This window comes from Crotalus tigris, unplaced genomic scaffold, assembly GCF_016545835.1.
Source record: "Crotalus tigris isolate CLP2741 ecotype Arizona unplaced genomic scaffold, ASM1654583v1 scf7180000017545.3456711, whole genome shotgun sequence".
NCBI lineage: Eukaryota > Metazoa > Chordata > Lepidosauria > Squamata > Viperidae > Crotalus > Crotalus tigris.
Window position 1 is genome coordinate 763,041 of NW_024096464.1, and position 16,479 is coordinate 779,519.

A 16,479-nucleotide genomic window follows, 5' to 3' on the forward strand; every position below is an offset into this window, starting at 1 on the left:
AAATAATTTTTTCCCTCACTGTATGTCATCGGATGTTGGAAGTGAAGAGAATATTTAGTCATAGGCTTAATACAATATGTAAACTAAAACAAGGTTTATTGAATAAGCCTAATACTCATTAGAATTAGGAAAATGACATAGATTAGCATGAAACAAATAAGACAGCATTAGTAGAAAAACCTTGAAGTGTCTCTGTACAAGTCAAATACAGATTCTGTATTACAGGAAGTTCTAAAAACAGGAATAGATAAACATTCCCAATCCAGTTATAATCAACAGGAATGGCATGTTTTCAAAATCTTTAAAGTTGTTTTTCAAAAACCAGACAATCTTATTTGATATAAGTTTATATTAAATGAAATTGCTAAAAATTATATTACTGTTTTTGCCTCCTCAATGGCTAGTAAAGGAATCAAAATAGCCCACAAAGTCTAGTTTTATATTAACATAAGCAGAACTTTAGAGGTAAAGTCCAGTTGTCTGTCTCAATGCATCACAAATTGTTTGGCAAGGAGTAATTGATACCAATAGCTTAGAGAAATTATTACTATTTACTAGGTTTCACAACTGACCCAACTCTGTTCACCTCCAATCTTTCATTCCCAGTTATGCTGTTAGAAGAAATACCATAACATGATTACCTATCCTATTGCACACATATTACCAATAGTTGATTTATAACATATGCAAGATATAATGGGACTTTACAGTTGTGATTACAATAGCAGTAGAAAAAATGAGAAACAACTGGAACTTATAGTGTATGAAAAAAAATACTTCTAAGAATACTACATCATGTAAGGGTTATTGTGTGTTTCAACTCAACTATGAAACATCCAATAATTTTTTTTAATAAACATCCAATTTATTTTTTTTTAAATTACAGTCTTTAGTGCTTAGTAAACAACATGTTGTCTGGGTTCAAATATTATGAATCTGTTCAATACTACACAATCCAGTATTTTTTCCCTGATCCTCCTTTCTTCTCTATATTTTTTCCATTTTCCCCTCATTACACCATTACAATTTTTGGTACTGTTAATGTATATAGAGTTAAATAAAAGTATCTTCATCATATTTTACTAATATCATACAAGTAACAATAATATCAATTCATAAATCAATAGTGTCAATTCATTAATCAATATCCTGTTTTTCATGCTCTTGTTAAGGTTTGATTTTCCATCAGTATTTGAAATATCTTTATCAGTTATGATTTCTCAATATTAATTACATTTAGATAGCTAAAAGTTTTATTCAAATCAATCCTCTTCATATTTCCCATATCAAAAAAGGGGGAAAAAAGCTATCTTAATTCTAAATCATATTTTTCATTATAAAAGGCTAATTTTATCTAAAGATCATCGTTCTTTTAATCTTATTCAAACAAGTATTTAAACATATAATGCCCCCTCTAAAAGGTCAAATCTTCTGTTTTTTTAAATCTGACTCTTCCTTCCTTTCTTTCTTTGCCAAGTTGCTTTCCAAGCCAGGGCAATTAGATCGCCCAGGAATTTTCTCTCTACTCTTGTAAAAATTGCTTGGCATGAGGAAGACAATTTAGGTAGGGTATTTGGGGGGGGGGAGGAAATTCCACCCATATATATTTCTTAAGCAACTCCCAGTTTTTTCTCCCTCCATTTCTCTTTTCATTCCCTGTCTCCCAAGTTGTGACATTTCCCTTAACAACTCTATATTCCCTTTTTTAAAATATTCTTCCTTGCCATCATATATATTTTGCAGACATAAGGGGTAAAAGATCTTTTGCATTTTCATTGTTATAGCTAAGTCTTGCTGTATTTTGTTTGTATATAGTCATTTATATTTCCCTTCTTTTGTCTCTTCCATCTCTAAATCCATTTCCTCTATTTCATCTTCTGATTTCTGGATTTTTTGTTCATATTTTTAGTCATTATCTGAGAGCTTTCTAGCTGCAGGTTTAATTTGGAGATTTGCTCGTTTATATTGTCTAAATTGTTTTTAGTCTCATTATGATTTCTTTGCATTCTACAATTGTTTAGTGAATCAGTTATAGCATAGAGTATATTTCTTTCTAAAAGGTGTTTGTTTTTTCTTGAGGCATCATTCCAGGAAATCCTCTAATATCACCAGACTCAAAGTTCCCTCTAGTTTTCTGGTCTTTATATGTATCCTTTATAATCCAATGGATTCCAAAGTATAGATTCAGTCCTGAAAACAATATTTTATAGTAATCCTTTGTCTCAAATATCCAAAAATTGTCCATCAGACAATGTTGTAATCCACAATATTCAAAGTGTTCAAAATGTTCAAAATCTCTGAAAACAGCTCAAAAGTCTCTCTCAGCCAGGCGTAGTCCAAGGTCAAATTTTTCTTTCCCTCTAGCTTTTGAAGTTAAAAGTGCAAGCTCAGTAGGTATTTATAATCCAAAAAGGTCAGGGTGATAATGTGTAAGGACCTACCTCAGCTAAGCCATCCAAGAAAGTTGAACTCCAGGGTGCTGAAGGGCTCACCACCGGCGGTAAAAGTCCCGGCGTCTTCCCTTGCTTCCACTTAACTGCAGCACATGTGGGGCAGCTCGCTACATAGTTTTCTATGTCCTTTTTCAAGGAAAGCCATCAAAATCACCTTTTAAGTAGATGTAGAGTTTTGATGAATCCAAAATGTCCTGCAATCTTTGAATCATGCCCAGCTTGCATTATTCTCAGTCTTAAGGATGCTGGCATGTATAGTTTCTCCCCAACCCAGGCCAGATCGTCTTTGATTAAACATAGGTTCTTATGACTCCAAAATCACTCATCAATCTCTAGTGCTTTTTTGAAATCCTGGTACGCTGTTCAATCTATTGGTGTCGTGGCTTTGCTTTGTGCTCGGGTAGTAACAGGCGCTGCAAATTGTTTAGGAGGCATAAATGGCTCAATTACTTCCGATTTAACACTGTTATATTGCAGCATTCTAGATAGGGCATCTGCTGGGAAGTTCCTCTCTCCCAGGGAGATAATGGATTGTAAAGTTAAATTGGTGGAAATGTTGGGACCACTGTGCTTGTTTAGGGGACAATTTCCTAGAGGTTTTCATCACCTTCAAGTTCTTATGATCAGTCCACACTTGGAACAGTATTTTGCTCCCCTCTCGGAAATGTCTCCAGGTTAGAAGGGTCAATCGCACAGCACAGGCTTCCTTTTCCCAGGCCGCCCACTGTTGTTCAGTTTCAGACAGTTTTTTAGAAGTATAAGCACAGGGTTGCAGCTGGCCTTCCTCGTTCCTCTGGAGCAGGACTGCTCCTACGACCACATCACTAGTATCAGCTTGAATGAAAAAAGCTTTCTCCGGATCTGGGTGCTTTAAAATTGGCTGCAATGAGAAGTCTCTTTAACTTTTCGAATGTGGCTTGACATCCCCCTGTCCATTTCAGCAGCTGGCTGGGTTTCTGTTTGTCTATTCCCTTAGTCTTTAATAGATTTGTGATGGGGAGTGCGATTTGCACAAATGAGGGAATGAACTGCTGGTACAAGTTCGCATAGCCTAAAAAACATTGTAATTGCTTTCTGGTACGAGGAGGGGCCCACTCTAACACAACTTGTACCTTTTCTGGGTCCATCTCGATACCCTTACTGGAGATGCGGCAGCCCAAATAGTTAATACAATCTTTATGGAATTCACATCTGGAAAGTTTGGCATATAGCTTACCAGAGCGCAGCTTATTCAGTACATTCTAACTAATTTAACATGTTCTACCTTGGTTTCAGTGTAGATAGGATGTCATCAAGGTAAACTAAAACCCCTTTGTAGAGGTGTTCACGCAGAACCTCATTAATTAATTGCATAAACACAGCAGGGGCCCCTTGCAATTCAAAAGGTAGCACCTTAAACTGGAAACAACCCATTGGGCAATTAAAGGCAGTCTTCCATTCATTCCCCCCCCCCTGTATTCTTATGCAATAATACGCCTCCTGCAAATCCAGCTTGGAGAATTTTTTTCCTTTTGACAGGTGTGCTAACATGTCCTTCATGAGAGGGAGGGAGTACAGGTTCTCCATGTATACGGGGTTCAGGCCTCTATAATATACACAGAGATGAAGTGACCCATCCTTCTTTTCTCTGAATAGCACGGGGGCTGCCACCCGGGTTTTTATAGGCTGGATGAAACCCCGTGCTAAGTTCTTTTCAATGATCTTACAAAGTTCATTCAATTCTCTTGGAGTCATGGTGTACATCTTTGGTTTTGGAAGTTTTGCCCCTGGAATAATTTCAATGGCACAGTCTGTGGGCCGGTGGGCTGGAAGCTCATCTGCCCTCTGTTCACTGAACACTTCGGCCAGGTCTCGATATTCCGGTGGGAGACTCTGCAATTCCTATTCACTGAGGGTGGAGGTTAATTCACGACATAGTCCATGCCTCCCGCTTTTTCCTTTGGATAGAGGAGGGGCTCTCTTCTCCAGGAATTTCAAATGCCCTTCTCTCCAATCCACTATGGGGTTCCATTTCTTTAGCCATTCCACGCCAACCCTAATACTAATGGCCACTCCATGCTAGGAGCCACAACAAATGCTAAAGTCTCTGAGTGGCCTCCCATGGAAATATGCAGGGTTGGCAGAAAATGATTGGGATCTTTAGCCTCCTGAGGAGTATTCCCATTTTCCCCACCAGCTCTGGGCTGACCAAGCAGCAGGTACATCCTGAATCCAATAAAGCAGCTAATTTTACTCTCTTTCCAGTACGTGGTATGGACAGCTCTAGGGGCACAGTTATGGGGTCAATTGGACCACTTACCGAGTGTTCTCATTGTCACTCTCAGCAGCCTTGGAGTCATCATTTGTCAGAGCCAGAACTCGACCCTTCGACCTACGAGCTCGGGGGAGTTCCACGGTCTCCTCAAAAGACATCACTGGCTCTCTTGGGCGCGGTGTTATTTTTGTAGGTCTGCTGGTGGATTGCCAGTCCCCTTTCTTGGCTGGTATCTTGTTGCGGCAGTCGATTGCTAGTGCCCCTATTTCCCGCACTTGAAGCATGCAATAGAGTAGGGTATGGTCAGTGATGGTCAGGCCATCTCAGCTCTCTTCTCCAGTGTGGGCTTGAAGATGGGTTTCATTGGGCGGTGCTGGTGCTTGTGTTGATCTATTTCCACCTTCTCTGCTAAGAGGCACCAATCATACAATTGCCCTGGGGCCCCGTGGGCCACACAGGCATTGTACAGATCTTCATTTAGGCCATCTTGGAAGCAACTCACCAGGATGTTCTCTGGCCAGTTTAATCAGCTGGCCAATTCGTGCAATTCCTCGCTGTACTTAGCTACTGGTCACCGCCCTTGCTTCACCTTTACTCGCGAGCTTTCTTGTCTGCCAGGTGGCCTTCAAAATGACGCCGGAGGGCTGCCATGAAGCGGTTAAAATTTCTCAGCTCCAGCGTTGCAGTTGTACAGGGTTACCATGCAGTCAGCTGCTGCGTCTTCCACTGCTAGGGTGACCACTCTAACTTTCTCCTCATCCAAAGGCAGTGTTCTTCCATATAGCTGCATGAATGTGAACACCTGGGCTAGGAAGAACCCCAATTTCACCCGCAATGGAATTGGCTTCACATCTGCTGGTTGGGGGTATGGCCCCCTTTGGGTCTTTGGGATGGTTTGTCCTGTCATGCCGCCACTGCAGGTGGCTGCCGCTGCCTCAGGTACCATTAGCTCTTCTTCACTTGCTTTCTCCTCCAAGTCTGATGGCTCCTTCAGCTGGGCTTTCAGTTCCTCAAAATGTGCTTTAAGATGGCTTTCATCATCTCGGAATTCGGATCCATCAGTCCCTTTTTGGGAGGGGCAGGCTCTGGATCATTCTTCTTTACCTTCTTCTTTCCTCCACCTCGCAAGAGAGTTACTTTCTGAGCCTTTCCATCCTCTTTCTTTCCGACCCTGAGTGACCACCTGGCTTAGCCACCTTCTGCCAAGGGTTAATCACTCCCAGGTCCCTGGATGTTCCTTCCCTGGGGTCTGCCAGGACAATATCTCCTCTCCATCTCTCCAGTTCACCCTCTTCCATATCACTGGTAGAAAGGGGCATGTCAGTTGCAACCCACCTTGATAGAGCAGCTGCCTCTCTGCGTTGGGCACTATGCAGATCTTGCCTTATGCAAGGACCTACCTCAGCTAAGCCACCCAAGAAAGCAGAACTCTTGAAACAGGCATTGTCTCAAAAAGAACTTTTATTGGGGGCTAGTGATAGCAGGGAATCAAGGCGAGATCTGAGAGAAAAACCCGCAAAGCAATATATTAAAAGTAGCATTTAATATTACCCCTCCCCCCAGAGTCCCAGTGTTCATTTGAATCCCAACCAATCCACAGCTGGCATCATGTTTTGGTAATCGGTCCTTTTGGCAGGCTCCTCAAGATCTTTCTAACTTTCGATTTCTTCTGGCTCCAAGTGCAAACTGTCTCTCAGATAAGGGTGAGACATTCCATCCCCTGGAGGAAGGACATCATAGCAGACAGTGCAAAGCATTCCCAAAAGCTCTCCCCTCCCAACAGAACGGCAGGCCACAAAGAAAAGCTACAGAAAATAAAATAACATGAAAAGACAATTTCTTTGGGAACCTGACAGTATGCCAAAGTATTTTCCTTTATTGCCAGCTGTTCTCCCAAGCATCCAGGAAGCAAATTATGGTGCTATACACAAATCCATCACTAGATGTCATTCAAAATCCATTTCCACTCTTAAAATAAAGGATTGATTTCTTATATTTCACTTCAAATTTTTTTTCAAAGAGAAAATCTTAAGTATTGTCTCAGTTCTCAAAACTGTAGCTTTATGTTATTTCCACATCAATATTGTATGTTTCTGCCCCCAATAAAATTAAAACGCCGCTTCCATTTACATTTGGAGGTTTTTAGCTTCTTGGGAGCTTTTCCCAGGAAGTTCAGTTGTAAAAGAGTAAACAAAAGATCAGTATTCTCACCCAGTTCCAAACATGCTGTTTATGATATATTAAGTAGTGCTTTTCCCTTCTTCGGTGGTCAGCAGCTAATAGCCAGCCACAGGAATGTAGCCGGTCTTTCCCTTGCCGATTTGGAGGGCTTTCCTTGGATCAAACGGAAAGACCACCATCTCTCTGTAATCAACAAGACACCCCACCTCTTCATTGCCTCTTCGGGACGATTTTAGGCCCTTTTTAGGGCCCCCAGCAGGGCGAAATTGGGTGCGGAAGGTAGAGCCCTGCCTTCCTGCATCCTATCCCGTAACATAAACCGGAAGTCAAAACATCCAATCATTTTCATTTATGATCATTTCCTAGGGTTATAGAGTTGCTTTTAATTTAAATTTCATTTACACGAACAGTACATTTTACAGAAAGCTTCAGCTGCATATGTTTGCCATTCCTATTACATAAGAATATATTTCAGCTTATTTTGTCAAAAGGTGCTAAAAAGTTTAAGAAAGTTGTGGAGGTATGGTCTTTTGTAAAAAGCATGTAAATTATTCCAAGGTTGCATATTTTAAATACTCATGGGTGCTTTGCATAAGGCATCAATTCAGTGATCAACACCTCCCCCAAACAATGGAGTTTTTTACTCCCATGAAGATTCAAATGCAAACAGTATCCTATTATGCAAGCCATCAGTTTAGCACACTAAGGTGAACTATTTGACTAGCAAGTGGAAGACAAACTATCTAGAGAATATGATTGTGATGTGAATATAGGACTATTTTTAATTAGGTATATTAAGCCACTATCTGCTCATTCATAATTTGTGCTTCTATTGTCTGTAATTTTTCAAATGGCCAGCCCTACATACACTGTAAAATATTTAAAGCTAAGAGATGGACTTTGCATTGTGGAGTTAATCTATATTGAATTAGTGAGCCTCCTGGCAGATGAGCCTATACACATAGCTCATTATTCCATCTGCCTTGCCTCCTATGTATGAAGTTGTCAGGAACTGTCATAAAGCCGCTTCATCTCAGGTCATTTTGAAATTTTCTTCTTAATCCTTGTAGATGGAGACTTAACAAGTGGATGCTAAGCATTATATCAAGGCTACCAATTCTTGGATTCATTTTGTGAGATCTAAGATATCAAGGCATTTTGAAACCAAGAGGCCACTGTTCTTTTATGACTTTATATAAAGTCTTGAATGTCATTCTCCCAACAGGCTTGTTGCATTTTGGATCCACACATCAGTGACATTTCTTGTTGCCTTTTCATTCATGAGATAAAACTGGCACAGTAGTTCAGGCAAATTTTTTCTTTGTAGCTGTGAATCTCTCCATATACTAAAATGTTAAAAAAAAGTTTTATTGATAAACATACCACATGAATCAAGTTCTAATCAAGTTCTAGATATCTCACAAATAATTTATTTCTAGTTTCATGATTTCCTATTTTTTTCTGTTTAGTACATAATCTATTTCTACTGACCAGTTGCAGTTTCAATGTCTTTCCTTTCCTAAATCTCCTGCTGTTGGACAAGAGGTTCACAGCTAGTCTGATAAAGTAGTGTTCAATCAATACAAGAGGGCACATGTTTTAATAATATAACTTGCCACTAATGTCCATTGTAGTTAACTTTAAAATTGCAGTTTTTTAAATCATAGTTATATAGATTTCAACAACCAAGAACAGAAATCAGACTAGGATAGTATTTCATGCTTCCTTCTTTCTCAGTTTTCAATGTTCCGCAAATATATATAGTGCATCACACTTGAGGACTAAGAGATCCCAGAATAGCATAGGGCTGCACAGATAGTTATGGCTTAAAGGAGTCCAGGAAAGTTTTTTGGATGAATACCAAACAAGAACATAGGTTTTGCTGAATTTGATCCAAAGAGGTTTAATAGGAGTGCAAGTTTTAATTGACAATAGAGCTTTATATAAAAGCCTGTATGTGCAATGAAATAGTAAGTGGCAGCATCTATTTAATCTTGACTGATTGAAAAAAAAAAAAAGCAGGATCAGGCCTGGTTAGTTGTAAGCTACGTTGGAAGGTCAAAGAAACATCTGAGAAAATGGCAGAAACAAACCACAATTGTCAAGAAGCCTATATGGAGAAGTCTATGTGGTCAAAAGAAGTGAGATTCAGTTTGAGGGAATCTTTTGATAGCCATGGTGCTTATAAAATGCCACTCCTCATAGGAAGATTTTAATAACAGTGCTGTGATACTCAGAACTAAATATAAAACTAAATAATCACTTTGACAAATTTGAAAGGTACAGAGAATATTTTTGAAATACTCATACACTCTGATATATTAATCTATTAATTAGGAAAATGTTGTAACTATTTTTCAAAACTTAAAGATGAATCAGGAGTTCTAGCTTAAAGTGGCCATACAAATTGCTATCTAGACATTTTCTTTCTAATTTCATTTAACATCCAATGTCATTTGAACACTACCCTACCCAAATATATGGTAAAATGTTACTGCTTAATTAGTTGAAAAAAGAAATACATATATATGATTTTCCAACAAACCTTGTCATATCCATCCAATTCTCGGAGTTTCTTGATCTCAAAAAGATTACCCTCTACAGCAATTAGAGAGATCTGAGAATCACTAAGAATACTCTGAGGAAGTACACTTAGTTCTAGACAGTTCTCTTCAAGGCGCAGAACTTTGAGGCGTGGACAACGAGAGATCTGGGAGGAGATCTGGGAAATCTGTTATATGCCCAAAGAAGCAAAAGGAAAAAAAAATGGTTACAATGTCTCCACAATTAGAACAATTAAATAAGAAAACAAAAAAGTATTACCGTATATGCCGGTTTATAAGGCGACTTCCGCAAGCATTAAAATCGGCGCCAAAGATGGAGGTCGTCTTATACGCCGGATCGTCTTATACGCCGGAAATACTGGTAGTTTCCGGCGTATAAGACGACGTTCTAGGAATGCGACTCGGCGCCAAAGATGGGGGTCGTCTTATACACCGGGTCGCCTAATACGCCGGCATATACGGTACTCATATTTCTAAAAAATAGTCCTATATTTATTGACTATATGTGAACTGGGTTTGTTTTGCTATAACTAATCAAGCCACCATGACAATAGGATTGCTGAAAATTCCTACTACAATTTCAGCACAATGCATAGTTACAATTGCAGACTATCTCCACTTAATTACACATTTAAAAGGTGATTGTATTAATTTTCACAAAGGGATGAATCTATCAACTTGGATCAATATAGTTTATATTTTGTCCATCGATGTTAACATCAGTTTAGAATGTTAAGAGTTAATTCTTGATTTTATTAATAAAACTATTTCAACATTTTATTAAATGTCCCTAAAAAAGAATCAGTAATTTTCTCATTTCAGCTCGCACAAAATGTAATTTCACGCACGCCATTCTCACATGAGGCCAAGACGGGCGCACTTTGTCAGCAGCAGCAGATGGAAAAGTTCAGCTAGGTGTGGCAAAGCTCGTGAAGTGCAGGACAGCAAGGATGACTAAGGCTTTGCAGTGTGAAACTGGGGTGCCTGACCACCATATGGGACTTGAGAAAAAACTACTTGATGGTGCTGGGGCTGAAGTAAAGGCCTGGGGTTGGCTGATTGAAGGCCCGAGGCCCCTATTTCAGCCCCAGTGCCATCAGCACTGCCAGCATCACCAGGCAGTGCCGCTGGGCAGGGAAGCCAAGGAGAGAGATGGGGAAGATAGGTGGGTGGATATAGTGCCAGAGGAGGCAGTCTCTTACCTTACTCAGGCTTGAGGCTGGGAGGGAGAGATGGCTTGGATCAAGATGGGTCCTCTCCTAACAACTACTAGTGGGATTTGGTTAATAACAATGGGGACTGCCATAGTTGCCATTGCTAAGTGAAGGCACTTTACAACGTCGACTTTATGACTACATTGTTTAGCAAATTTCAGGACTAATTACTACTGTTAACTGAGGACTATCTTTAATGCCAAACCCCCCCACCACCACCTCTTGTCAAATTTGGCTTATAGCACAAATTATATCTCCATCCCATAGTATTTATGACACCACATAACAATGCTCAACTACAAAAATATACTTCCAGACCTGATTCTGATTTAAGTTAAGTTCAATGGCCTGTAGCTCTCCTATTGTATCTGGAATACTCTGGATCTGATTTCTGGAAAGATCCACCACATCTATATGAAGAAGACTGCATAGCTGAACAGGTATAGTTTGAAACTTGTTTCCGGAAAGGCTCAGAGTCTTTAGCGCTGCAAGTTGTCCAAAGCTGCTAGGTAAACGTGTCAATTGGTTATTGTTCAGATGCAGACTTTCCAGCTTTTTCAGCTTGCAGAGTTCCTCAGGTAATATAGCTAGCAATAAATTATAAGTAGAATTAAATCATGCTGCTAAGAAAAAAGAACAATTATTAAAATGTCAAGACTGAATATTTTATTCTGCTATATAATGCTCCTTAGAATAAACATTCATAATATAATGGAATGTTCTTTTGTAATATACGATATATAATATATCAGATATAATTTATTTATTCTACTCATATACTGCCAAATTGCCTGCATTAATATACAGGCTCCACTTTTCATCAGAACTTTTGCAATTGAGAAGATGTGGGAAAAGAACAACAGAGCAATTAATAAAAATTATTCAAGCTGACCAAGTCCCTATTTCATAAAAATCAAAATAATTTTGATTGCCTTAGCATTCAGTAATGCATAACCTTAGTAACAAGTAACTTCAGTTACAAATAAATCTTTGTTAGTGATGAAACATTATTTAATATGCAATATATAGCAAGCTAAAAATACTTAAGTAAACATACTCAGTCTGTTGTGATTTAAAGCAAGACTTTTCAATACAGAAAACTTTCCTATAAAAGGTGGGAGTGATTCAAGCTTATTGTTGGACAAATCTATCGTTCTGAGATTACTTGCGAACTTCTGCAGATCTTCAGGAAACTGAAAAAGAATTCAGATATTGATGAAATTATTCCAAGCATTAAAAACTTCAACAAATATACAGAATCAGAAAGATTTGTAATAAAATTTATGTTTTGTAATCTTACATACCCAAAATAATGAAAAATTGGAAAAGGATTGTGAAATCTGTCCAAAATCAATTAACTATAATTTGAAGAAACAAAACTCAATGCAATAGAATATTTCATATTATGCAAAATCAAAATAAATAAAACATAATATGAGCTGCCACAGCTACTTAATGGATATAACAGTCAATTAAGTCATATTTCTTTTTAAAAATTAAATCCAAGTCAGAGAGCTTTAGTAAAACTGTGCAGAACTGCAATTTTTAAATATGATCAACAGGGATAAGCTTCCATTAAATCAGGGGTGTCAAACTCAATTTCATTGAGGGCCGCATCAGCATTGCGGTTGCCTCGAGGGGCCGGGTGGATGTGGCCAGGGTGGGTGCAGCCTACTGGGTGGGTGTGTATGGAGTGGGTGTGGCCTACTGGGTGGGCATGGCCAGCTCTACATTGTTCGCGTCAAGGGTGCCTGTGGGGGCCTGGGTAGGAGTGGGACAGATCTGAGGGTCTCTGGCAGAAGGGGGTGGGACTGGGGCAAGTGCCAAGGCATTGTCCATTTCTTCACTCCCCAGCATGCACCCAGGAGGTGGGGCCGACACAGCAGGGGCTGGTTCCTCGCTGTTTCTAGACGGCCTTGTGGAGCTAAGACTGAATGCATTTCAGCATAGATGCCCACCACAAAATTGTACATTGGCTCCCGGCAGCCTGAGCCAGGGCCAAGGCAGCAGGGGCCGTTCCCTCACTGTTTCCAGGATGGCTTCACGGGCCACATGAAACCACTTTGCGGGCCACATCCGGCCCCCGGGCCTTGTGTTTGACATGTCTGCATTAAATGTTCTACCTTTAGAAATCTAAACTGATTTCTATAATATAGAATAGTATCAAAATTTCTATAGAACATATTCAACATTTTTATTAGAAGTATGCAAAATATGTTGCATTCAGATTAATGCATTCAGAAATATTCCAACATTAAATGCTACATTTTGAGACAAACATTTTGTTTCAGGATTAAAAAAACAAACTGGATAATATCAAGCTGAAAATAAAATAATATGATTTTAGACTATACTTAATTGGATTTCCAATAAGACCAGAACAGCCTACTCCAAGCTTGAAATGGTCCAAAATATAAAGTCTAAAATAGCCAAATTCAGTCTATAAATATGGTAATCAAAAAGACAATATTCTGAATTTCAAAGCAAGACATAATTTTATCTTTCTGGCATTTTACGAAGTAAATGAAAATATTTTTTTTGTGCTATATGTTCACAAAATTGACATTTACCTCAGAAAGGCCTTTTCCAGTTAATTGGAATACTCCTGTTTTTTGGGCTGTCTCCAAATGTGCTTTTAAGGCACTGTTTCCCATCTTTCTATTGTTGTATTTGCAACTGGCAAACCAAAGGATTGTGGCAGATGTGTAGTGGAGTCCCTCTCAGTCACACTATATTAGGCAACATGAAATTACTTTCTATTAAAAAGTAAATTTAGAATATATTAAATAAAGATGTATCCATATGATTTTCTTCTCAATATTCTCAGCTCTATGGTAAATTGGGGCCCAATCTTCCATGCTACCGGCTCAAGTAAACGTAAATTACTCAAATCATCACCATTGCATAAAATTAATCTTAACACAACATTCACTAGTAATAAGATAGAAATATATGAAAATGTTGCTATAAAACAGAAAAGATGGAAGTGATAAATGAAAACATTGTATTAAATTCATGCTAACCGGAAAACCAGACCTGCTCAAAAGTATTTGTTTTCAGTGAGCATGTTTATGCTTCTACATTCAGAAAGATTAATTCCCAACTGCTGAAAAAGTAGATACATTATATAATAGTAACTAAACAGATAGTTATTATAGTGTTAGAATCCATTGCAATTTATTAACCTCCACTTTAGAGATTCAGCATATTTCCAAATATACACACATAAATCTGAATTTTTAAAAAATTAAAAAATTAAAACTGCAGGCAAGCCTTCTTGATAATGGCTCCACGTCTGCACTGCTTACACCCAAGAAGGAAGTCCTTGGGCTTCTAAATAGCTATAAAGAGTTTGTTGTTTGGAAAACATATTTAGGGATGGAGAGGCTTAGCCTACGCAATTGTTATGGTACGTTGGTTAAGGCTTTGATGTGACTAATGCTTTTAACCCTATAGATCTTGTAAGCCATTTACAGAAATTTAGCATCATAGAACCCTTGCAAATACAGTGGTACCTTGGTATTCAACTGCTTTGAAACTCATTGAATTTGATACTCAACTCATTTTGATGTGAAAATGTTGTCCCAGTACTCATTGTTCGTTCGTTAATCAATGCACAAGCTAGAATTCATCGGTGTAGGCTGCTTTGTGACTCACTACATTATTTCTTATGGAAAAATGTGTTTGGTACTTATTGTTTTTGGTACTCATCACACCACCTGGAACCAATTAATAATGAGTATCAAGGTACCACTGTAAATAAATCCATGCAGTACAAGACTCCATACAGTTATAGCTTCCAGTGAGCTGTGATTTCCTCTGATCACATATGAATAGAATTGCACAGCTTTCTCTAACACAGCTTTCTCTACTGTTGCAGTCACAAGATTTCTTTTGTATAAAATCAACAGGCTTTCTAAATATCTTCCTTTTGAAGTCAGAGTTTTCTATTCTAAAATACTTGTATAGGAGCTCTTAGCATATGCTCACATCCACTATCCTCACAAAGTATTCTAAAATAAAGGCTGGCAATACAATATTGCTTCATCAGTGTGGCTTTGAACCCCTTTCCTATAATGGGTGATGAGTAATAAAGTATCCAGTCTTACATGAAAAGGATGTTGGAATTCACTGCATCAACACTAATCCAAAAGTAACAAGGTACGCACTATTTCTAATTTTGCCTTCCTTAACATGGCTTGATTAATTATTGTTTTCAGTGACAAATCAGCAGTACTACAAAGAAATACTGTACAGCAGGGGTATCAAACTGCCGGCCTGTGGGCCAGTTGCATCATACGGAGGCTGCGCCCACTCCAGCTCCGGCAATGCAAAAAGAGTTTCAATACGTTGCGACACATCACATGACATGGCGAGTTTGACACCCGTGCTGTAGAGATTATACACTAAGTTCATGTATACATTCAACTAATGTTATGCAGCCTTTATTGTTAATAATAGCAATCATTTTTTCTCCCCACACTGGCGTATTAAGAAAAGTTTGTTGTCTAACAATTGTTTTAGAGTAGACAGTACAGTAGTCCTTGACTTATAACAATTAAACCCAAAATTACCACTACTAAACAAGACAGTGGTTAAAAGAGTTGCCCATTTTAAGACATTTCTTGCCACAGTTGTTAACAATGCAGTTGTTAAGTTAGTAACATGGTTAAGTGAATCTCTTCCTCAATGACTTTGCTTGTCATGTCACAACAGGTGATCACATAATCCCAGGTCTCTGCAAGCATCATAAATACATGCCAGTTGCCAAGCGCCCAAATTTTGATCACATGACTGTAGGGATGCTGCAATAGTCATGTGAAAGCCAGTCATAACTCACTTTTTTCAATGCCATTGTAATTTCGAATAGTCATAAACAAATGGTTGTAAATCGAGGGACTATCTGTATTATTCAATTTCCCTTTCACTGGCTTTTGTACTAGCTGTTCGTTTTCCTTTACTTGGAACTGTGAAAACTGTAAGGAGAAGGGTGGGAAAGTGGAGTCAGACTTAACTCTGAGAATTTGGGAAAACCTCAGTTTTGACCATCAAGGGCCCTCAACAAATTATATTTAGGTGAACATTTACTTCCTCTTACAGATAAGCAAGGAAAAAATTAAGCACGATGTCATCTTTTTCTCCCACCAAAAGACACAGGCAGGCAGCATAAGGGAGGGGCAGCATCAACCCAATTACTGAACTTCGCAGGAAAAATTACGCCTCCTTTGAAGTAAGCCACACTCAAAGCACTCTAATCCCACGCACACTAATTCGGATGACAAACTGGACCCAGTTAACTACAGTTTACTAAACAGGTCACACTGCATGAACACAAACCAAGCACACTCTGGTTTAGCGCGATACGAAAGCCAAATCTCAAAAGGGATTAAACTTTCCAGGATGGTACGTTACGGCTACAAAAAACTGGATGAGAATTTAGACCGATCTTCCGCCCTCAATAAACCACCAAAAGTTTTTTCTTCGCTGCCATCCAATGATCGTCCCGATTTTTATTCCTGCACTTTCTAACGGAGTTGATCTTGACCTACCAACTTCAGCCTCTCTTACTTCGACTCCAATGCCCTCAGTTGATCCCCGAGGGAAAGTAACCAAGAGAGATCCCGAAAAGGAGGAGCAGATTACCTTCGTCCCTTTACTAGCCGGCACAGCCTCGCATCCTAGCAACACGTATACGCAGCACGACGGGAAACAGCAGCCAGGCGAGTTTAGTCGTCCGCGAAGGAGCCAAACCCCCGGATGACAGCCAGGCTCGCCTCTAATGGCGTGGCTCTCCGCTCGAAAAATTATTTGAG

At 39.0% G+C, this 16,479-nt stretch overlaps 1 protein-coding gene across 2 annotated transcripts; it reads right to left on the reverse strand.

The window, feature by feature from the left end:
- Window positions 1–6,150: 6,150 nt before the first annotated feature.
- Window positions 6,151–16,461, reverse strand: LRRC57 (leucine rich repeat containing 57). Of its 2 annotated transcripts, none has more exons than XM_039327494.1 (6): window positions 16,310–16,461; window positions 13,237–13,395; window positions 11,724–11,859; window positions 10,985–11,253; window positions 9,434–9,619; window positions 6,151–8,234 (listed from the first exon to the last, which is right to left on the reverse strand). In XM_039327494.1, the coding sequence occupies exons 2-6, from the start codon at window positions 13,318–13,320 to the stop codon at window positions 8,193–8,195; spliced, it is 717 nt and encodes a 238-aa protein (XP_039183428.1). In that variant the 5' UTR covers window positions 13,321–13,395; window positions 16,310–16,461; the 3' UTR covers window positions 6,151–8,192. The 2 variants fall into 2 exon arrangements, with proteins under 2 accessions (XP_039183428.1, XP_039183510.1); XM_039327576.1 differs by having other exon boundaries at window positions 16,216–16,328.
- Between the last annotated feature and the right edge of the window lie 18 nt (window positions 16,462–16,479).

Excerpts from the sequence above, each read along its gene's own strand:
- LRRC57 (XM_039327494.1), bottom strand. The coding sequence starts at position 13,320 with ATGGGAAACAGTGCCTTAAAAGCACATTTGGAGACAGCCCAAAAAACA. Across the intron at positions 9,620-10,984 it reads TTAACTTAAATCAGAATCAG|ATTTCCCAGATCTCCTCCCA; the intron begins GTCTGGAAGTAT and ends GGCATATAACAG. Across the intron at positions 8,235-9,433 it reads AATTGGATGGATATGACAAG|TATATGGAGAGATTCACAGC; the intron begins GTTTGTTGGAAA and ends TTAACATTTTAG.